The sequence below is a fragment of the Pundamilia nyererei genome, unplaced genomic scaffold (assembly GCF_000239375.1).
Source record: "Pundamilia nyererei isolate P.nyererei 1_Seehausen unplaced genomic scaffold, PunNye1.0 scaffold00176, whole genome shotgun sequence".
Lineage (NCBI taxonomy): Eukaryota > Metazoa > Chordata > Actinopteri > Cichliformes > Cichlidae > Pundamilia > Pundamilia nyererei.
The window spans coordinates 202658-226491 of NW_005187577.1; the positions used below are offsets into that span (position 1 = coordinate 202658).

Sequence of the window (23834 nt, forward strand, 5' to 3'; positions counted from 1 at the left end):
ACACACACACACACACACACACACACACACACACACACACACACACACACACACACACACACACACACACACACACACACACACACACTCACAGAGAAAGAGAAAATGCAGAGCCAGCACACAGTTTCTCTCTGGAGCTCAAGCACTCCTGTTTCTAAACCGCATTAGCAGGAGAGTGTAATTCAATAAAGGTTAAATCCCCAGAGACTGCTCTGGAGAACAGAGATTCCATCAGAAAGGTGCCAGCATGCACAATGTGAATGAAGTCACAAAGAAATAAACATGTTCTGCTATAAACTACAATGGTGGGTGAAGCTAGTTAAAGGTACACACTTTTTTTCCACTGAACACCTGGAATAGAAACACATGGACGTATGTGCATGTTTATCTAACCTAAATAAAAGCACAATCCATGTCCATGTTTGTACATTGCAATGCAGTCAAAAAGAACCCTAAAAGGTTATGTTATTTATGATCTTGATGAACACGACAGATTTACATATTGTTAACTCTTCTCTGTCAGAGAAGTGCTGACTCAGCTCTTATTACATTTTTAGCTTTTTTATTTTGGTTAAACTGGATCATCCAGTCTACAACAACAGACAATGGCACCAAAATCCCATGTTGGAAAGGATTAAAGTTAGCAATCACTGATTCTTCTATTATTAATCCTTTATAAATAGTAATCCTGATTTCAGATCATACATCGCTTCTCACTCCAGCAACAACTAACAGCTTTGTTTCTGGTCAGTCTGTGTAATGAGATAAGGAAAATCACTTCAAGTGAGGACAGCTACCTCTTTGGTAAGAGGCCGGTGTTGTGGATTTGGGTCAGGAGTTCAAACCCTGGGTGAAGATTAACAACATAAGCTGAGTGCTCTTGCATTTACAGCGGTCTAAATAGTTATAGAGAGTAAAAGTCTAATATTTGGACATGTGGACTGAGCAGTGCCCTGCAGCCCCAATGTTTGGGCTAAAGACTGCAAACTCAGCAAACAATCTTACCATCTTACACCGTACTGGACTTAAAATGCAGACGAGAGTGAAGACTGCAATAACAAACTCTGAATGCATAAAAGTCACTATTCATCATTTCTTCCTCCTTCAGTTTCTAGCTTTTCTCCTGTATTTTTGAACTCTCTGCTTCAGTGTAGCACTGAGATCTCCATGGAAACAAGGTTTAGTTCAGTCAGCAGAGATGTGCAGACTTATGTGAAAGAAACGAAAGTGGGATGGATGCAGAAAACCTTGGTGAAAGCACAGAGTGGGTTATTTTCTATTGTTTGTGGCCACTGAGGGGAGGCTCTGACTGCAGTCTACCTGCAGACTGACCACATGCAAAGTTATACTGAAAGAACAGAACAGTAAAAAGAAACCAATCTCACACAGATTGTCACATTTAAAGCGTAACTTTATGTACTGGCCATTAAGCTTGAGGCACTTTTTCCCAAATTCAGTCAGTAACAGCTCCACAGCTGTGAGTGGGTGTACACATCCCTAATGACATGATGTGAATATTAATGTGGTCTGAACATTATGAGTGAAACACTTGTTGGGTGTTATGCAGTCTGTGATTGCCTATTAAGGAAAAAATAGTGAAGATTATGTTGGGTAGTTGCTTAGTAGCTACTGTACACAGTTCACTTTACATGAGGGAACATAAATGGTGAGTTACGGTTAGGTAATCATGAAGTCACGAGGGGTTATTGAGTAACTTCTCTGTGTGAGGAGTTGCTACATGATGATGCATAAAAAAGTGTAACTAATTATGAATGCCTCAGTAATGAAGGACCAGAGTTAACCAGAAATACTTATGAACAACTTAGGATGTTTCGTGGATTTAATAATTACATTTTCAAACTAACAATAATGCCAATGTCACTGGAACAGTATTTCCCAGGCAGTTCTCTATAACTAATCATTATCTGCTTGGGTTAAGATGTATTTAGGAATTATATTTAGAATTAAATTTGATTATTCTAACTCCAAATTATAATGCAAGATATTTAAGGCCACTTTAGATACTAAGTGCCCCAAGAGTATTTAAAAAAATACTCCACTAATATTAAGATTGTAACGCTGCTGCTGTATTTTAGTGACTCTACTGTGAATCTGAAAAATAAAACTCATTCAGATGTGAATTAGTCTTTTATTGTGGCACAAGGTTTCATTACAACACTTGTGTTTTCTTTCAGCAGCATTTGCAGGAGCTTTTAGTTCCCAGTAAGGATCACACCGTCACATTTCATAAGCTGGTTTGCATTAAACAAATGCATAAAGATGTTACTGGTCTTAGCCATATTGCAGCAGCCCTGGAGCCACTGGCAGTTAGAAGTGTAATGCTGGTAGTCAGTCACCGTCACACATTTCAAAAGCTGCCATGTCGTTACAGTCAAGATAACTGTCACATCTAATGTGTGTAACATAGCAACAGCCCTAAAACATGTAATTCCATTGTAACAAAAACTTACCCATCTTTTTAACCTCCCCAAACTGGGCACTTGCAAAGATGATACTGTATATAGTTCTTACAAAGGGATCAACCTTCTGTAGATTTCAAAACCTTCTTTTTTTGTTCCAGGCCAAAAAAAGCTGGGTGTTAAAATTGACGTCTATAGGGCGTGTTCAGTTGGCTTCACTCTGTTAGCTGCAGAGGTTACTGCTTGTAAATCTTACACACTTATTTCATAACAATTTAAATAGAAATATATTTCAATAAATTATAGACCCAAATAAGTTATTATGATGTTTTCAAATCTTCAAAGGCTTCGATGTGGTGCAGCAGAAAAAAAAACCTCTTCTCAGGAAACACTCAATGCAAGCTGAAGTGTCATTATCCAGATGGTCTAATAGCCACAGCTTCAACTGTGAAAGCATTACTGAATAAACTGTTCTTTCTTAGGAAGAAGATGATGTGTAGTTACATGGACAGCAGTGTCAAATAAAAGAAAGAAAAAAAACAAACACTATCCAAAATTCCAGCTCAGGTACTTTCATACATCCTTGTTTTGCTCTTAATATAACTGTAACTTGCTGATTTAACAAAACAAAACAAAAATAGTAAGAACTCTTAATTATATCCAAAAGTTGCAACTTAGTCAGATTAATATTACTGTTTGGTGTTTGGAGAAGATTACACTTTAAATCACTTGAAATGCCAACACACAGTTTTTTTTAAGCCACTAAAGGGGGGTAATCACACACACTGTTACGCCCACTCACATCCATTAAGGAGCTCAGTCGGTCACAGTCACAGTGAGGTTACAAAAGCTTCTGGTGAACACAATTACCCCAACCACACGCACACACACATGCACAGGAAGGCAAAATGAAGGCAATGGCTGTGTGAAGGCAGACAGGGATGGTGGACCCAAGAGCAGGACTCACGGAGGCAGACGTAAACTCAAAACACTCAGCTTTATTGCTGCATTGCAACGGAACAGAAAACTAACTGAACTGAGAATGCAAAACAAAGTGAACAGGCAGGCGAGCTAGCAAACGGAACACACAGTGTAAGATGAGGGACGACGCGATGACGAGCAGGGGAAGAGGTGAACAGGACTAAGGGGAAACAGCTGGGAGACACGGCTGACACTGATTACACAAATGAGACAGAGGACCACACAAAACTGAAAACACTGACATAAGACACAGACCTTCAAAGTAAAGCAGGGAGCTCAACGCACACGCAGAGACACAGACTCGAAACTGACAGAACAGGAATAGAGGGAGTAACGAAACGAAAACGAACAAATGGCAAATCTTAACAAAAGACCAGAATAAACAAGAACATAAGATAATGTTAACAAACACAAAACACTGAGTCATTAGACTCAGGACCGTGACAGCTTCTATTTTAAACAATCATATTCTAGTTTTTCAATAGTCTACTATAAAACCAGCAGATAGTTTTATAATCTCTATGCTCACCTTTTGTCAGTTGCTTTATCATTTTGGACAAGCCAGAAGGAGAGGACATCATTTTCTCAATAAATCTAAAAACCAAGTAAATTGTGAGCCAGTGGTTTGATGTGTTGTTATTTTGATGACTAATCTACAGAGAACACTGTACTTGTTTTTATTCAGCTTCATTAATTAAGAAGAACTTTGTTCCTAAAATGAATCATTCAGATAGTGACCACTCACCACCTGGACGTATCAATGTCAGAAAACTTGTGTTAATTGCATCACTGTCTCAGATCCAACAGTCACCATCCAAAGCACCCAGAGGCTGAAAGGTAACATGGATCTGAGGACACAGTCTGAAAAAATGTGTCTGCATGTATCGTCTCTCTTATATAATTCTCTTTATTTATTTACTCAGCTTTCTCCTGTCTCCTCTCTGACGTATTGTTGGGGTCATTCTGAAGCAGTCATCTATAACAGATGTTTGATGGTTGTCACTGTCCTTAAATGCCAGCACTTCCTGACTCCAGGAGCCACTAAATAAATAGAATGAATCTATTTTACATTTACCGTCCTGAGAAATACTTTACAGCATCTTTATTTCCTGGCAACTACACAGTGCCTCCATCTGTCTGACTAGCCTAGTGACAGTATTGTTACAGTAGCATAATTGGCAAAGCACATTGAGAGATTATGCGTCAGTATCTATACAGAACCTATACACAGCACATCTATTTCTAAGTATTTTCTGTCTTAATAAAGACAGAAAACATAAGGGGATGACGGTGAGCGATTGTGCTGATGCTATTTGGAGATTTTCAGTTAAACTAGCTGATTCATTATAGAAACTATTCAGTCCTTTCTCTCTACAGGCGAATGCATTAATAAAGGTGCTACATAGATGATGTGCCTATAAAATAAAAAGCTTATGCCTGTAATAACGACAGATGGCTAGGAAGCTGTGCTTCAAGAACAATGAAAGGTTACACTCAATCCTTCTTATTAAAAGCAGAACATTCTTAAATTTTCTATTGAGAACCTGTTATATTTCCTCTTTGAAAAAAGGGTTTTGGATCTAAAGTACTCGAGCTCTGAACAGACAGTGTGTTGTTGGGTGATACAGAGGTGTAAGAACCACACAAGCATTTAAGAAAGACCTTCTAAAGGCAAATCTCAAAATTTGGCAGCCATCTTGGAACGAATCTGGGCAAATATTTGGAGGTAACACATTTAATACCAATGTGCCAGCAGCACATAAAAACTGTATCTGATGAAAAGAGCAAAATGCTTTAAAGTTTCATAAGTTTGCCCAAAACAGTTTTAAAAAGTATTTCCTACAAGTTATAATTCTACTATGTAAAGTTTTAAGACATTTTTCCTAAAAGGCTCAGTCCACTGAATGAAGCCTATGCTAACTCAAACTCTGATTCAGTAACCCAAGAAGACACTGTACTCTGGGGTTGAGCAGATGACCATATGCTACATGGCTGAACTATAGCAGCATGGGTTTGAGTCTGGCCCAAGGCCCTTTACAGTGTTTTTCTTCCTCTGTGCTCTGTCTCCTATTTGGTGCTGTCCAATGATGGTGAAAAGAACCTTAAAAAGCTGTGCTCTTATTTTGGTTGCTGTGTAGTTTAGTAGAAAGGAAAATAGTTCAGATCGGCTGATCTGTATGGCAGCCCACATCAACTATTGCCTTGGCTGATATTCTTCGTGTCAAAAAGGAAACTCATTATAGGTTGTGCTGCTCAAGCTGCTTTAACCTACAAGTCCTTCAAATCTGCAAGCCGCTTTGCAACCCAGCTCCAGCCCAGCTCCTCATTTCTTGCTGTTTGCGACTTAATCAGTGTCACACCTGTTGTCTTTGATGCCTGCTCTGATCTGCCTGCTGATTTCCTCTCTCCGGTTTCAAATATATCAATGTCACTGTCAAATAAATATATATATAAAATATATATATATAAATTATATTATATATAATTTATATAAATTATATATAATTAAGTCACACATGTGTTTTGGAGTGCTTTTCCCATTTAAGCCCCCACTTATCTTTAAATTTGCACACGGAAAATAAATCCAAAATTAAGTCCACAGCACCTCCACAACTGTGAGCCCAAAAGTAACAACTTTAAGATACTCAAGAGATCTTTTGAAGTACAGCAAATCGTGTCCTAATTAGTTAGTTAAAAACCCACTGACTCTTTTTTACTATTCATGTAAAAACAGTAAAAAACAAACAAACCCATAAACAACAGCCTTAACTGTGAGTTGGTGGCATCATTGAATCTGTTTGAAAAACACTTAATGCAAACAAAATGTATACACCAGAATGGAAGCACAACAACTACTCCATCCACTTCACTCATAGTAGTGTCAGCCTTGGAGCAAATGGTTGTGGTGATGTTAGTGAGGGAATCTGAAGATGTTTTGCAGGTGAATCATACACAGTTGCACACATTTCAATCTCAGGGCCAGCTCGAAGAAGCTGGCTAAACATTTTGCCATAGCGTTTTTGTCCTTGTTCTTTGATGCTGCCTGCTTCTATGTTGAAGTTTCTGAAATCTGAATCTTTTAAATTATTTATCTTGAGCGTAGAAAGCATATCACCACTTGCTTTCAACAGCTTCTGGCTTCTTGCATCCTCCTTCACCTTTGACTCACCTTGCATGCAAAACTTGAGCTCTTTGGCATCTGTGACGGTGCTGGCCGGCATCCTGTCAGGAACCTTCTTGCTCATGCGATTATAGTTCCTCCTCTTCTTGGTCTCGCCCCACAGGTTGGAGCCGCCATGCATACTGGGAATGTTGAGCACAGCGATGCCTTCTAAGGACGTGTTGCTGAGGTCTAAAATGATCCCATCACACTGAGGAGGCAACAAAGGACGTAATCGGTTTAAAAACAGATGAAAAGATTTCATGGCATGCTTATGACAGACACGTAAGGACACAAAAGTCTAACTATTCAGCTTTGTTCTTCTGTATTTCATTTAAGCTGTAGAATGACTAACACCAGGGTATTTATTAATATGCAATGCAGCCTTATCCCAACAGCCATCCATAATGCATAGAGTTCATCTGTGCAGAGATATAGTAATGATGCTACAACTGGAAATATGCATTTGAAATGTTTTCAGTGTGTTTTACTGTCAAAAGGCCTTCTCCATACCTTTTCAATGTGCACAGTAATTATCAGGACATAGTCAGGCCCCTCCATATCCTAAAGACCTTATAGTACCTTATTACCCCAACAGAGCACTTGGCTCCCAGACTGCAGGCTGATTCATGGTTCCTAGACTGCCTCAAAGTAGAATGAGAGGCGGAGCCTTTTTAAAAAGCTTATAGTAAGAGTTGGATCAGGCAACTGCTGTTTCCTTCAGGCAATATGCCTTCAGCTTATTCAGCTCTGGCTCTCTTTCACAGTATTCCACAGTTTCTTCCTTTTAAAAGGGAGGTTTTTCTTCCCACTGTCATCAAGTGCTGGGTCATAGGGACATGTCTGAATTTTGGGGTTTCTGTACTGTGATATTTGAGATGACTGTTATTGTGAATTGCTACTATACATATGTATACTGATATATATATATGTACTGAATAAATCAATAACGTGTTTTATTTGAAACTTGTTAACATGTTAAGCTGATCTACACTGAGTTAAAAGGTCACAGAGGCTTTAAATTGCCAGCCTCAGCGTGTAAAAGAATAAGAGAGTGATAAATAGAGTGGGTTGTTATGACTACGAGATTTATTCTGTCCTGATTCATCACGTGGACAGCGGCCAAGTGTACTGTTGTGTGATGTAACAATAAAACACAATAAGTTGGCCTACTGTCTATACATATTGAGAGGAATTAACTGATAGAAAGCCATTCCATTTGGCACTCCTGAGCCTCACTCTAATTTATGTATCTAACATCATCTAGATTCAGCAAATAATTCACCCTATGTCAACAACACATTGCTGTGACTCAGCAAGCACGGCTGAGCAGTGCTGAGTCAAAGCAGCCACACATGTCGGACTTCACTGTGTGCCTAAGGCATGCAAAGACAACACAGACGTGCTATCACCTAGCGTGTGAGTGTAAAACTGTGGAGCACATGTGGAACCTGATACAAGTGTACATACACACTGATGAGTGCAGAAACAACATAGCTGACTGCAAAACTCTTCACTCCTCTCATTATGAGTAACATTCACATCTTAAAAAGTTATAATCACCCTAAATGGCTTTACCAGTGAGTATGAGTGCATCTCTTTAAAGGTGACCTACTCTGTTCATCTCCAGCTCTATATTTTTATTCCTGGACTCTACTAAAGTAGCTATGCATGACTCACAGTTCAATTAACTATATTGATTGAAGTACTCCATTTAGTAATCATTTATGTATTTCTGTTGTAGGATACATAATATTCTACTACTTGTCTTTTACACTTTTGAATCAGTGGCAATGACATTGACCAAACAACCCAGCAAGTTTTATCCCAGTCTTTGGCTGTTTCCAAAATATGTCATCATAGACAGCTGTAGATCTGCAATTCAGTTCAATTCAATGTAATTTTATAGCACCAAAATACAGCAACAGTTGCCTCAAAGTGCTTTATATTGTAAGGTAAAGATGCTACAATAATACAGGGAAAACAGAGAAAACCAACTGTGAGCAAGCGTTTTGGTGACAGCAGGAGGGGAAAAACTCCCTTTTAACATGATGAAACTTCTGGCTTAACCCTTTTCCGATTGAGGACCATGGCCACAGAGTTGGACATGCTGATTCTCGTTCCTGCTGCTTCACACTCAGCTATGAACTGTTCCAGTGTGAGCTGGAGGGCACCACCTAATGAAGCCATCAGAACCACATCATCTACATGAGCCAAGATTCTGAGACCGCTCAAGTGGAAGCCTTACATCATTAGGCAATGCCTAGAATTACTGTTGCTAGAAATTCTGAACAGAATCAGTGATAAAGGGCAGCATTGGTAGAGTCCAACACCCACCAGGAATAAGCCTGACTTATTGCTGCCTATACAGACCAAGCTTTTGCAATGGTTGTATAAGGATCGAATGGATTGTAGCAACGGACCATAGCACGGCTGGACTGCTCCGCTATACAGCCGCTCCCGTCGCCGGCGGAGCTCCACTACCACCCAGGCATCACTTTCCAGCCTCGCCGGAGATACATCCATCGCGGGTCCCGCAGGATTTTCCATAACTCCAATGAAACTAAATCGTTCTGGTCTGCTGCTCGCTGCCCTCGCAGGAACCCTGATCGGGCTGTCAACCATCGATCTCTAGCCCACCTGCCCAGGGCGCCCACCGCGATTAGCAAAAAAGAAGATACTCCACTCAACTTCGGTCTTCTAAACATTCGTTCATTGACAAGTAAGGGACCTCTCATCCAAGACCTCCTATCTGACCGTAAGTTTGACTTTTTCTGCTTAACTGAAACCTGGCAACAACCTGATGACTTTTCTCAGCTAAACGAATCTGCTCCTCTGGGGTTTGTTTACTTTTCTAAACCCCGCTGCTCAGGTCGTGGGGGTGGTCTCGCGATCCTTTTTTGCCAGCACTTGAAAGTCCTGCCAGTTAAGGTTGATACCTTTAGTTCTCTAGAGGTCCTTGCATGTGAGCTGACTGGACCCATTCCCACCATCATAGCTACTGTATACCGCCCTCCCAAACCTAACCCTGTCTTCCTCAGTGACTTTGCTAATCTACTAACCCATCTTTCATCTCTCTCCCCAAATGTGATCTTGGTGGGAGATTTCAACATTCACATGGACAATAACGACCTTCTGCTCACCAGAGACTTTTCCTCCTGTCTCGAAGGCTCTGAATTTAAACAATTTATCGACTTTCCCACTCACTCTAAAGGACACACCCTGGACTTGGTCTGCTGTTCTGGTCTTACTCCCTCGAATCTTTCTGCTACTGAAATCCCCATAACTGACCACTTCCTCCTTTCATTTAATCTCACTCTCTGCTGCTCTTCTACCAAGCCAACCCATCTCATCTCGTTCCGCAACATCAAGAACATTGATATGGACATTCTCACTACCAGTTTACGGACAATGTTCAGATTCCGGACTTCTATTCTACTCCTGATTATTTGTTGTTATATTATAATAATTGTCTACGCACTGTCTTTGATTCTCTGGCTCCTGTAAAAACCCACTCTGTTTCCTTCGCTCGCTCTGCTCCCTGGTTTACCTCTGACCTCCGAGCTCTGAAGGCCAAAGCTCGGGAGCTAAAGCGTAAATATAAGAAATGTGGTTTAACTGTTGATTCAGAAATCTATAAATACCACCTACTTCAGTATAAAGACTCCATTAACAAGGCCAAACAAAGCTTCTACTCTGGTATTATCAGTTCTTATGAGAGTAATGCAAGGACTCTGTTTTCAGTTCTCAACAAACTAATTCAACCCCCCAATGCTTTACCACCGCACTTCTATTCCTCTGAAACCTGCAACTCCTTGATGCTGTTCTGGACTACAAAAATCAATAACATCCACCAGCAACTCAGATCAAATGCTGTGTCTACGCCCTCTCCAGAACCTTTTCTCCTTTTTGAGCCATTTTCCACTTTTCGTCTTCCTGATTTATCTGATATTTCTGAGTTCATATGTAAATCAAAGCCTGCCACATGTCATCTTGACCCCATGCCCACAGGGCTTGTGAAATCCTGCCTCTCTTCTTTACTCCCACTCATTTCTGCTATCATTCACTCTTCTCTCACCACCGGTATCGTTCCCTCCTTATTGAAGACTGCTCTAGTCACTCCTATACTGAAAAAACCTTCTTTAGATCCTAACAACTTTAACAATTTCCAATCTACCCTTCATTTCTAAGATACTCGAAAAAATGGTTGCAGCTCAACTTCATTTACACCTGGTTAATAATAACATCTACGAGAGATTTCAATCTGGTTTTCGCTCATGTCACAGTACCGAAACTGCTCTACTTAAAGTCACTAACGATCTTCTAATCGGAGCTGACTCTGGTCTTCTCACCATTCTCGTCCTTTTAGATCTGAGCTCAGCCTTTGACACCATTTCTCACTCTGTACTTCTAAGCAGACTTTCTTCTCTCAGCATCTCTGACACACCCCTCGCCTGGTTTCAATCATATCTCCCAGTTTATTCAACTAAGATCATTCCGCTCTTGTCTATTCCCTGTCACCTCTGGTGTACCGCAAGGCTCGGTTTTAGGCCCTCTTCTCTTTATAATATACATCCTCCCTCTAGGTACCATCTTCCGCAAATTTGATCTTCAGTTTCACTGTTTTGCTGATGACACCCAGTTATATCTCTCTTGCAACCCTGATTCCTCCCTCCCACCTTCTTCCCTTACAGAATGTCTATCCGAGTTAAAATCCTGGTTTACCTCTAATTTTCTAAAGCTCAATGAGGATAAAACTGAGATCCTCCTTACTGGCACCAAATCCAACCTTTTGAAGGCAAACCATTTCTCACTCACCATCGATAACTCCACAGTTTTCCCCTCTCCTCAGGTTAAGAGCCTTGGTGTCATCCTAGACAGTTCACTGTCCTATAAATCTCACATCAATAATCTCACCCGTTCTGCCTACTTCCATCTACGTAACATGAACAGATTGCTTCCTTCTCTTTCCACCCAGTCTACGTCCATTCTTGTCCACAGTCTTGTTACCTCCCGTATTGACTACTGCAATTCTCTTTTGCATGGTCTCCCCCAAAAATCCCCCCATAAGCTTCAACTGGTTCAGAACTCTGCTGATCGCATTATCACCAGAACCCCCTCCTACCAGCACATCACCCCTGTTCTTCAGGAACTTCCTTGGCTCCCTGTGAAATTCCAGATAATTTTCAAACTTCTTCTGCTCACCTTCAAGGCCATTCATAACCTCGCTCCTCCTTACCTTTCTGACCTGTTAACCACCACCTGTTCTGCCCGTTCACTTCGTTCTTCTTCTTCTACCCAGCTTACTGTACCTTCCTTCCGCCTCACCACCATGGGAAGCAGAGCTTTCAGCTGCTCTGCTCCCAGGCTGTGGAACTCTCTGCCCCCAGAAATAAGAAACATTGGTTCTCTCCCCCAGTTTAAATCCCAACTCAAAACTCATCTGTTCAAATCTGCATATTCACTGTGAATCCACTGTTTGTTAATTTTATCTTGTGCTTTTATTTTATTGTTCTTATTCTGCCATTGTTGTACTAAGTGTTTTATCGTATTGTAAAGTGTCCTTGGGTGACTTGAAAGGCGCTCATAAATAAAATTTATTATTATTATTATTATTACCTCCTACAGAGCAGCCCGCGGGACACGGTCAAATGCGTTCGTCAAGTTCACATAACGCTGGTTGGGTAAACTCCCATGCACCCTTTAGTATCTTTGAGAGGATGAAGAGCTGGTCCAGGGTTCTACGACCGGGACGATAACCGCATTGTTCCTCCTGTATCTGAGGTTTGATTAACGAACAGCATCCTGACATAGACATTCCCGGGGAGGCTGAGGAGCGTGATGCCCCTATAGTTTGAGCACATCCTCCGGTACCCCTTCTAAAAGATGGGAACCACCACCTCAGTCTGCCAATCCAGAGGTACCATCCATGATCTCCAATCAAAATTATAGAGACTTGTCAACCAAGAAACCCTGCAACATCCAGAGCCTTCAGGAACTCAGGGTGAACTTCATCTACCCCAAGGGTACCACCAAGTTTTAACTACTTCAGTGACCTCGCCAAAGGTGATCGGCGAGTTGTCCCCCTCATCCCCAGACTCTGCATCCTCTATGGAAGATGTATTACTGGGATTAAGAAAGTCCTCGAAGTTTTCCTTCCATCGCCTGACATCTTCAGTCAAAGTGAGCAGCGCTCCACCCACACTATACACAGTTCAGGTAGAGCACCGCTTTCCCCTCCTGAGTTCTAACAGTTTTCCAGAATCTCTTCAAGGGAGTCCGAAAGTCTTTTTCCATGGCCTCCCCGAATTCCTCCCACACCTGTGTTTTTGCTTCAGCCACTGTCTGAGCCATTTTTCACTTTGTGGACGGGTGGCTCTGCCAGTTGTCCCCAGCGCACTTTCACTATACATTTACGTGCCCCAGGTTAATCCAGCATCCTCCCCTGCCACCTCATCCAATTTACCACCAGTTGGTCATCAGTTGAAAGCTCAGCACCTCTATTCACATGTGTGTCTAGAAGATATAGCTGCAGAGGTGAATACATGATCACTAAACTGATCATCGACTTGTGGCCTAGGGTGTCCTGGTTCCACATGCACACCTGTGAAATGTGGCTTTATCTGTCCATTCTTGCCTTTGACTCTCCCTGCCTGTACATGTGTCTGCTGTTTACTCTACCCTGAGGGAATGCTCACATGTGAGAAGCTTCTACTGTGTGTTTACATGAAAGGCCTGCTTTGTAACTTGCACAGACAATCTCAGGAAGCACTTTGAGCGCTGGCTGCTGAAGGCTAAGGAGAAGAATATATTATGTGATCATTTCTGAGAGGCTACGGTACAAGAACAAGCTTTGAATGTGTTAAACAAATCTATTGTTTGGGTTTTTTCATCAAACTACCCACAGACTTGATGATTATGTTTTGAAGTCCTCAATGTGCAACTGTGCTGAATAATTCTGCTTTTAAACAGGAGCAGGGGGTATATAAAAAGTCATATTAAGCTTACATGAAAAAGGTCACGAGATCTACCAGCTCAGGTTTATTTGTTTCTCAGTTGGCTTGAATGTTTGATTAAATAACAGCTTGATATCCAGCTAGGACCACAGCTATAGGAAATTCTAACAAACACTCAGAGAGGAGATATATTTGACTTTTAAAAGAACATGTAGTACTGCAGTTACTGTTACAAGTTACAAGATTTGAGACTCATTTAACTGATTACGTTTTCACTAGAAATGTATTGCCTTGAGGTCAGGGTGACCTGTATCATTTGTTATTGTGTAATAATCTCATCAGGGTACCAGCAGTCTCAACTACTCTCATTTGTTGTTCTACTGGAATGAATTCCTTTAATTATTGCTAAATGTTCCTGAATTTGCCCACCACATCTACCAATTTAAATGTCAAAGGCAAATTCATTGTCATCACATTGGTTGTGTTGCGATCCAACTGTGATATTGCCACAGCCCTGTCACCATTTATACCACTACTAAATCTTTTCAAGTTTTTGCAGCATTTCCTTTTTATAAGCTTTCAATTTCTTAGGTTCTGCAGCAATATATCACTGAAACAGTGGAAAAACCTGGACAACTATCTTTAACCCAGCCGCTGAAAAACTGAGAGGTGCTCAATCAGCTGAAACACCAAAGGGCAGCTCATAGCAGTGGATGCTACAATGGCATCAATGACATTTTGTTCCTAAACCTAAACTAAACTGGACACTAGGAAACACAGGCTCAAAACATGACGAGAGAAACACAAGACAAAGATGCGACGACGAGCAGGGGATGACAGAGGACTAAAATACATGACGGGGTAATCAGGAAACAGGAGACAGAAGGGAAACACAGCTGGTACTAATTACACAGACGAGACGGGGAACAGAAGCTGAACACAGAGCAGGACTGTCAAAATAAAACAGGAAGTACATAACAGACCAGAGACCCAGACTAGACACTGAACAGAGGGAACGCTGAGTACAGGGACATGAGCGACATGAGACACGACTGACTGGGGAACAAGAAGGCAAACACGAAGACATAACTAAACCTACACTAAACATGGGGGCACCAGAACGAAACCTAAGAACTGGAATTAAGAGAGCAAAGAAGGACTAGAGCGTTGGAAATACAAAACAGAAACCATGATGAAATCACAGATTAATAATAATAATAAAACAAATCAAAACATTTGGTTACTGACCCAGGACTGTGACAGTGTTTTACAGATAGCTGTAGACACTCGCTAGCTATGTCCCAATTCATAGGCCGCATCCTTCGGAGGCTGCATTTGAAGGCCGATCACGTCACAGCCAGGCGATGAAGGATGTCCCAATTCGAAGGCTGCTTCAAATGCAGCCGACAAATGTGTCCCATCCTTTCCCAGAATTTGAAGGATGGGTCGGGTATATCCTTCGTGGACCAACCTATCCCAGAATTCATAGCGCGGCCCAGCCAATTCCAGTTTCCAACAATGGCGGCAGCTAGTTGGTTTTAGTATTACTCTTATTACTCTTTTTGGGTCACAAAATAAACTTTTCACATATTTTCAGGCGAGAATGGTGCTGTGTAAACTTCAAATATCTGCTCGTTTTATTAAGACATCACATATTTGCAAAAGTGCTTTGATGTCTGTTACCGATAGCTCGATAGCTAACCGGGTGGTCAAGGCTCATTAGAGCCAGCGAGAATAGTGAACTCTCGGCATATCGTTTTCAGACCCCGTGCTGTCTTTCACTACTCAGGTTAAACATGATATATACGTTACTTAGTTAACTTAAAAATGTTACTGTTAGGCTTTTTTCAATGTTTTATTTATTCCTAAGTAAATCGGTTTGACTGAGATTAAAGTTATAGTTTTCACACAGCTGAATGAATATCAAACTGAAAACTGATTAAACAGAAGTGTGAGATGGTCGAGAATTTACTCCAGTGTCCTGTTATATTTTAGATAGCAAGGAGCAGACGGCTGAGTTTATTAAACTCCACCGAGACAGTGGCGACGCAAATCTGAAGGCTAGACTGTCCCATTTCACAGCTTTGCACTTCCGGCCTTCTCGGTCTTCAAGGGACCTGACCCATGAAGACTGCGAAGGCCGGGTCCTCCGACGGATTCGGCCTATGAATTGGGACAAAACTACTGTTACAACTCTCCCCTGACTTCCTCCTTACATACTGATGATCTTCACTCCTCAGACTTTTGTTCCTGTTTCACTTCCTTAAGAATGGCTTGGTGATCAGCCAACTTTCCACTGAGACACTTTTCTGATGAAACTTCAGTGAACAGTAGATGGATCACCTGAAGGCCTAGATGCATTTCTCGGGTCGGCTGTCGGGTCTTTCTTTTGGTGTTGCTTAAGGACATAACTTTCATATTTCAGTTCATCTGCTGTAATTTTTTAAGCGTGACATTTCTTTCAGCCTCCACTTGTCCGGTTTCCTCAAATTGTTTAAGGACATAGTACACACTATGTTGAGATAGGCAGAGTTTTCAGCTAATAGCTATTTGGGACTCACCTTCTTGGTGCATAAAAATTAAAACTATTTTATGCCTATTAAACTGTTACCTTTCATATTGTTCAAAGATTGAACTAAAGAATTGGGAACAAATGTGCTAAGTTATTCTTTGAGTTATGTGTCTTTCTATTGTTGAATGATTCTTAGGTCAGTGTTAAAAGGCTTAACAAATCATCAAACAAACAAAAAAATCAGGTACAAGAAAAGAAAATAAGTGACAAAACAGTCAATGTCAAAAGAAACACTTCTGAAAGACCTCTAGAAACCCCAGAGAAATTTGAAATTTGCTCAAGACCACTTAAAATATTACAAGAAAGTCTAGGAAGCAAAATATAAAGAAATGAGGGGTGGCTCAAATGTTTAGCACAATACTCTAGATAGTGGAATGACTTTTGATCTCAATATCTCATAACATGATGTAAACCTGAGGTGTTTTTGAGTTGTGGAGGGAGGCAGTGGAATGTGAACCTTGTGGGCTACAGAGCTCGTTTCCATTTCTCGTCAGTGCCTTCTGATAAGGTATGTTTCTCATGTGTTTTCTCAGAGTCTTGCTGTGCTTTAAGCACCCAGGTGACAGATTATTCAGCGCTGTATGACAGAATGAGGCAATCAGTGACTTTATGGAGCATTAATCTGATGATGTGCTATGAATAGCCTGCCTCATTAATACGAGCAAACTACTTTGTTGTAAACTTCTGACACATTTTTTTCTTTTTTGGAAAAACATTAAGTATCAGCTCTATAAAGAGTTCCACAGAAAGCCAAAGTTGTTGGTATCTATTGTAACAGGATGTTTCATATTTATCTTTTTTGATGCATCAAATATAGCATGTCTTCAGTATTTAAAAACAATATTCCAGTGTTTTTGTCATCTAACCAGCCAGTCACTTTCAGCCATTACTCATCAATTCTGCATCAGAGATAGCAGCTTTGATAAGACTGTGACTCACCTCCACTTCTATGCATTCGTTTAGTTTCTTGCAGGTGGCTGAAATGGTCTCAGTGGTGCCAAACTCAAAGTACCACAGCTTGTTCTTCATTCTGAGGAGTCAGAGGGGACACAGAGGACAGACAATTTCTTTTGGCAAACATATCAGATAATACTCCCACTTCATAAGTACTGTGTTTTGAGCCTACAGCACGATTTGTTCGGGTGCAGTGGACACATATTGAAGCTGTCTGCTGCCTTGAGTCATCTCACATTTTCTGACAGTTCAGGACAGCTTGTGGTCATGTGACCTTAGAGTTCAAAACTCCATCAATGCACCCTGAAGCTAGAATGGGGACAGGAGCATTGGCAGCATTTAATGCACAGAAAGTTGACCCCGCCATCTGTCAAACAGGCGTTCTGCTGTTCTCATCGAAACCATCCTGTGAGCTGCAACGTGAGCGTTGCCTCCGGAGGGGACATGGGGTGAAACATTGCTGGTGGTGGCTATAGTATCAGGGCAACCATTACTGTGATTCACAACATTCAAAGCAAACCTGACTGGGCCTGACTGAGCAAAGGTTCATTTCTGCCCTGCAGACGGATTTGTCAGAGGTGACCTGATGGATTTATTTATGTTCATATCTTCGTGTCATTCATTGCTGTTCTGTGACTGGATAGTGGCTGAATGATACGGTTTTCAGTCAAGGTGAAATATCTGCTTGATCAGTCTGGAAAGATGACCTCAAGTGCCCTTCACTGGTCCACAGGCAAAAACATCCTAATTTCATTCATTATTTCCTCTGGGGGTTTAATATGATCTGGTTACAAGGTGTGCTGTACAGGCGAGTCTGGTTCACCTTGCATAACATACCGTGAAATTAAAGGTAGCAAGAAGTTAGTTGCCTTCGTGATCACTGGGCAGTGTGGATCTTCTTCATACATGCTGTAGACCAGGGGTGCCCAATCCCGGTGCTCGAGAGCTACCATCCTGCAGCTTTTAGATGCATCCTTGTTCCCACACACCTGAATCAAATGAATGGCTTGTTATCAGGCCTTTGCCAAACATGATGGCATGCTGAAGAGGTAATCAAACCATTTGATTCAGCTGTGTTGGAGTAGGGATGCATCTAAAAGCTGCAAGATAGTAGCTCTCGAGGACTGGGATTGGGCAGCCCTGCTGTAGACGATCCACAGTATTACGGCACGAAATAGTCTGAAGAACTTTCAACCCTGTGGGTTCTAACAGTGTATTTATACTACTGAGTTAAATCTACAACATAGGTCTGTGCTAAACCCCAACCCCCCTGAAACCCTATAATGTTACCTAACATGCACTTCCCTAGAAATGTAACTACACATCGTGTTGACACAGCCCACAACTATTACGATTGACCTGTTTAGTACTGTTGATTACTCCTGTACATTTGTAGATACTTTGTCTCTGCAGTTTTTCAATGGATTAGTGACAGAAGAATATATAATATAAGGATTCACAGATGTCAGCAAATTCCTGCAGGGAGATTGTCAAAACTATTGGAGCTGACCTTAGGGACTCTGCAAAGAGATGGAACAACTATGGTTGCCTCTGAAATAAAAATAAAGAAATTGACAGCAACAAAGAGTAGAGACCCGAGAAGGGAAAAGTCCCAGCATTTTATTTGTTTCTGTCATGGCTGGTACTGTATATAAAACATATACACCGGGATACCACCACAAGCATAAATGCTGGCAACAGCATCAAACACACACACAAGTTATATTTTAGCTCAGCTGAGATTCATGGCAGGAGTCTAAATCAGCAACCAGTCATCTGTGTTGACACTAAACCTACGCCTTTAGAATACGTCATTTTGTTCTTTTTAAATAGTTTTTCATACTCAGGTGACCAACAAAAAATAATAATTCTGACAAACACAATCCCCCCCGCCAAAAAAAAGTGGGGATACTGTTAAGGATTGGGGACTATCACTGGTCATGACTTGTCACGATCACTACGTGTGAAGTACTAAACAAGGGGTTCCTAGAGCTTCTAGCTTTAACATAGATGGAAGATAAAGGATGACCCTGCATATTTATGCAATCACTAAAAGTGGTGCATGTTTAATGAAATCACAGTAGGTACACTGGTATGTGGAAATATTGCTTATACTAATAACATAGTTATTGACGCAACAGCGTTGTATAATGGAGGTATGACAGCACCAAGGTTAGGTGCAATCCTAGCCCAACAAAATAGAACATTTCAAGCAGAAGCTCTTTAGAAAAGTCTCAAAATTTAACAGAGCAAAATAAGAGACAGAACAATACTGAACAGACTTCAGACACAGCATTAAAATCTGTAATTACTCTTCATGTTCTTTAAAAGGTAGCACGATTGTCTTCAGCTGATACACTTGTTCACATGTTTTTCTTGCTGCTAATTGTCTTTCTGTGTCTCGCTCTTTCTCTTTCACCTTAATTCCTCCCCAGAAACCTCTGCTGCTGTCAAATCAGGGGATTATGAGCATATTTGAGATCACAATTAGGAACAGTTGTGATTCTCAACGAGGCGAGCTGCCTAACCTCATTAAGCTGCTTCCACTTGAGACAGCCTGTAAAAAAATGCAATTAACTCATGTCCCCCTCCCCCCTTATGGACAGCGAGTGCAACAGGGAGGCAGACTACTTCCTTAAGCCTTTCCACCATTATTCCCATGTTTCTGCACTAAACCTAATGCAAAACTACAACAAAGGGGATCGTAAATAGTCTAAAAAGTCTAACACTTTAATCTCTCATTATTAGTCTCCAGTTCAGCGTGTGCTGAGCCCTCAGTTGGCTTTCACAGCGTACTTCCAAAAAAGAGAAGTACTTATTAATTCTATTCAACTTTAACAAGTACTGTCTGGTTTTTAAGATGACACATCTCCTTCAGAGAAACCAAAAGATTCAAAGAGAGTGTGGCAAACAGAGATTGGTGGTGTAGTAAGGTACAAGGTGAAACTGTGCTGTTATGAAAACACAGTTCAGGTGCTTCACTACTTCAGTACTGCTCGGGGACTCCAAAACCCTCACCAGTATACTGTGCCTTGGAGTTTCTTGCCCTTCCTGTCAGATAAGCATCTCTTTAAATCACTAATATGAAAAATGACTTTATGACCCCACCACGTCTTTTCAATCCCTCCTCCTCTCTCATACCGGTTGTGAAATCAGAAGGATACGAGGTCAGGGAGTAAAACTAATTAGCAGAGAATGTGTCCTGACTTTGAAAATCAGTGCAGACAAAGCCCAGTGCAGTCAGTGGTATACAGACATATAGATACTCCAATTTCTATATAAAATGGAGTATCTATATACTAAATTGGTTTTCTGCAAGCAGAAATTAAACCCTGTTGGTCTTAAACAGTGTGAAAAATAGAATAGAATAGCCCTTTATTATCATTGTACATGTCTGAACAGAGAAAATGCAAAACAATGGAAAGACAATACTCGAGCTTGATAAAGTAAAGAACTGAAGGCTAACACAATGCTGGCTGCAGTGTTTTTAGACAGCTGGTAAGAAGTTGCTGATATCTGATCTCTGATAATCCAATCAGGCGATCGGTGACCTAAAGCTTCATTGACCCATTCTTTTAGCTCGACAAAGCAGCTTATGAAGAGAGCTAATTATAGCTACATATACAAGCATATCAGGTGAGAAAATAGGTATATTTTTGGTGCGATATACACTTACACTCATCATGGACATGAATGTCAAGTCAAGTGGCTTTTATTGTCATTTCAACCATGTACAGTGTGAAACGAGACACCGTTCCTCTGAGACCCTGGTGCTACATATGACATATCGTTAGCTTCATAGCATAAGTGCCTAAGTCATTTTTTTGTGATGACATAGGCAGACGGACAGGATGATGCAGCAGTGGTAGGGGAGTAAAGTTAGGCAAAAATCTCAATTTGACCAAAAAATGACTTAGGCACTTATGCTATGAAGCTAACGATATAACAGACAAACACAGGACTACGTAAAGTGCAATGTGCAAAGAATGCAAAAAACCCCAAAACAAGACAAGACAGTGCAACACTAGACAGAACAGGACGATACAGACACAAGACAGTGCAATGGAAATGTGCAAAATACTGAGTATTATGCAAAAAGTAACTTGTCATGTTTCTCATCATTTCTTTGAACCGTTCTTTTTCAACAGTGCATTGATTTTACAATACACATTTTTAATAACCTTAGAAACGTATTTCTTTTCATCAGAGAGTGACAGTTTGCATCTTCTTCCAGACCGTGGTCAGATGATGACACATTCGAATAACTTGTACTTACATACAATTAATGATGAACTTATACTGTTGGAATCTGCAACTGTTTAGAAATGTCTCCAACTTGTGTTCTCCTTCTTAGATTTTCACTTGGACTTTCCGGTTGTTCAGACTGTTGCTCAATCTAAGTGGTGCCCTCAAACAGAAACTGAAACTACCAGTTGGAGCCAATCATGATCACTAACAAGAGGTTAACAGGTCTTGGCCTCATCAAATTAAAAGACACTGAGAACCCTCAGCACCACTTATTAAATGATTTAAGTGAGTGTATCTATCTGTTTGAGTCTACATACTTTTAAACCTATGTGGATTAGAGAAAGTCAAAAATAAATTCAAACTAGTGCACTCAATAAAAACGTATTCTGTACAGTCATTCCAACCTCAAAAAAAATCATTAAAATCCAGATATTACAACAAGTGCATGTAAACTACTCACCATAACATAGCAACAGTATTATTTAGACTTAGAAGAATGTCTTGTGTTGTATTATAAAACACACCGTTACTAAAAGGACTCTTACTATCACTGAAGTTAATTTAATATAGTGAAAAGAGAAGGTGGAAAAAGATCATATCAGTGAACATTTGTATCGATGTGGTTTTTAAAAAGAGAAAAACTTCCCCAGTGTGTTGTGAACCTTTGCTTGCGTACATGTATATCCTTGTCTGCACAACAGGAAGAGAGTAGATTTTCCCTCTGAACCAGGGAAAAAAAGAGGGGAGAGTGTAATAATAACTCAAAATAATTCAAAATTCACAAGTGGCGCATAAAAGGTTGGTAATTTGGAAGAAACAGGACAGATGGGAGCTTATTAGAGATGATAATATCATTCTGAATTGAAAGAATAAATCAAAGTGTTGCTCAGCAGCTGAAAGGGATCCTTTCTGCTTTTCCTTATTTCCCGTCGTATATTTTGAACTGTGAATCATGCAAAGCTACTCCAGTACGGTCCAAAAATAAATACATGAAGCTGAAAATGAGGAGAATTGGTGAAGTAGTATGCTTTTTTTGACTAAAGTGCAGCTAATAATGACACTCTTTCTAAAATACATCAGAAACATATGCAAGCTTTCCCTAGTCCAGTTTCTGTATATTAATGTGCACGTTTGCACATTAAATATATTCATAATTTACTGGTGGTCATAATGCTTAACATGGTTATAATAATGTATATAATTTAGATACTATTGTTTCATCTCAAACTGTGAGGTAATTCTGAGGCTTTTTTCCCAATAAGAATAAAACATAACATTAACTGCTGAGCTGGTATTATTCAAAGAGGCCATAATGACAGTCAGCTAATACCAACTATACAGTGGTTTTGAAAGAAAGATGATTTATACTAATCCCTGAGATTTCCTTTCTGGATCTACACTGGCCAGATGTTCAAACTAGTAAAGCGCACAACCTTTGTGATCTTCTCATCATCAGAGGCGGGGGGGAGGGGGGGGATTTCTGTATGAGATTCTCCGTCTCATGCAGACTTTCATTTCAAAAAGCCCTCAGCCCCTCAGGGCTAATGCCTCACATAATAAAGCCTGAACCATGACATAACTGTTAATACTAATACTTTTTGTTAAAGGAATGTTAATTGAACTTTATGACATTAACTATGTCACATCAAATCAGTGATTTTTTCCCCCTTTTTAAAGGTGTCACTGGAGCAAAACATTCCCAAAATTTACTGATGCCAGCTGTGCACCTGCATAAATGAATGCCAAGCCAGGCAAAAACAGTTTCTGCAGTTCTATCGGGCTTGCGAGTCAATATCTAGTAGGACCACATTTATTCTTTGACTTAGCCTGAACTCTTGTTGGCAAGCTTTCTTGTAATTCACTAAATAGTACACAGAAATAGTTCTCCAGGCTGCTTGAAGGATATTCTAAAGTTCTTATTTTTCTTCACTGTCAAGATGAATCTGCGCTATTTCAAAAACGTTGACGTCTGGGCTCTGGGCAGGGTAATCCATCACTGTTAGTGTTCCATTTGTGTTTTTCTATTCAGGTATGACTGCGACTGAGAGTTTCTTATCATGCTGAAAGTCTTTTCCATTCAGATATATTTCAAGATGTCTGTACTTGTCTGCATTCATAATTCCATCAGTTTGACAGGATCTCCAACACAGCTGACTGCAGCCCTAAACCATGACATGATGACAGAGCCTTCACCATGCTTTACAGGCTGCAGACATTCACTGTTGTACCTCTCTGCCGGCCTCATCTGTGCACACTGACAACAGTTTAAACCGAAAATGTGAAATTGCCATGCCTATAATAATTTGGCATGCTTCAGCCTTTTCTCCCTGTTTCAGCCACCCTTCCACTGACACCGTTCCTGATCAGGCAACTGAATCAGCTTTAGCTTTTCTCTGTTATAATCAGTGTTGGTCAAGTTACTTGAAAAAAGTAATCAGTAACTAATTACTGATTACTTCCCCAAAAAAGTAATCCCGTTACTTTACTGATTACTTATTTTCAAAAGTAATTAATTACTTAATTACTTAGTTACTTAGTTACTG

The 23834-nt window shown here is 40.4% G+C and overlaps 1 protein-coding gene across 3 annotated transcripts in view; it reads right to left on the reverse strand.

The window, feature by feature from the left end:
- The window catches only part of dgkg (diacylglycerol kinase, gamma), a 157006-nt gene that overhangs the window by 20151 nt on the left and 113021 nt on the right, over positions 1-23834 (reverse strand). For all 3 annotated transcript variants that reach the window (XM_005746255.2, XM_005746256.2, XM_005746254.2), the window contains 2 exons: positions 17029-17119; positions 6571-6772 (listed from right to left, as the gene is read on the reverse strand). In XM_005746255.2, coding sequence (XP_005746312.1) covers positions 6571-6772; positions 17029-17119 — 293 coding nt within the window. The remainder of the gene's footprint in view (positions 1-6570; positions 6773-17028; positions 17120-23834) is intronic.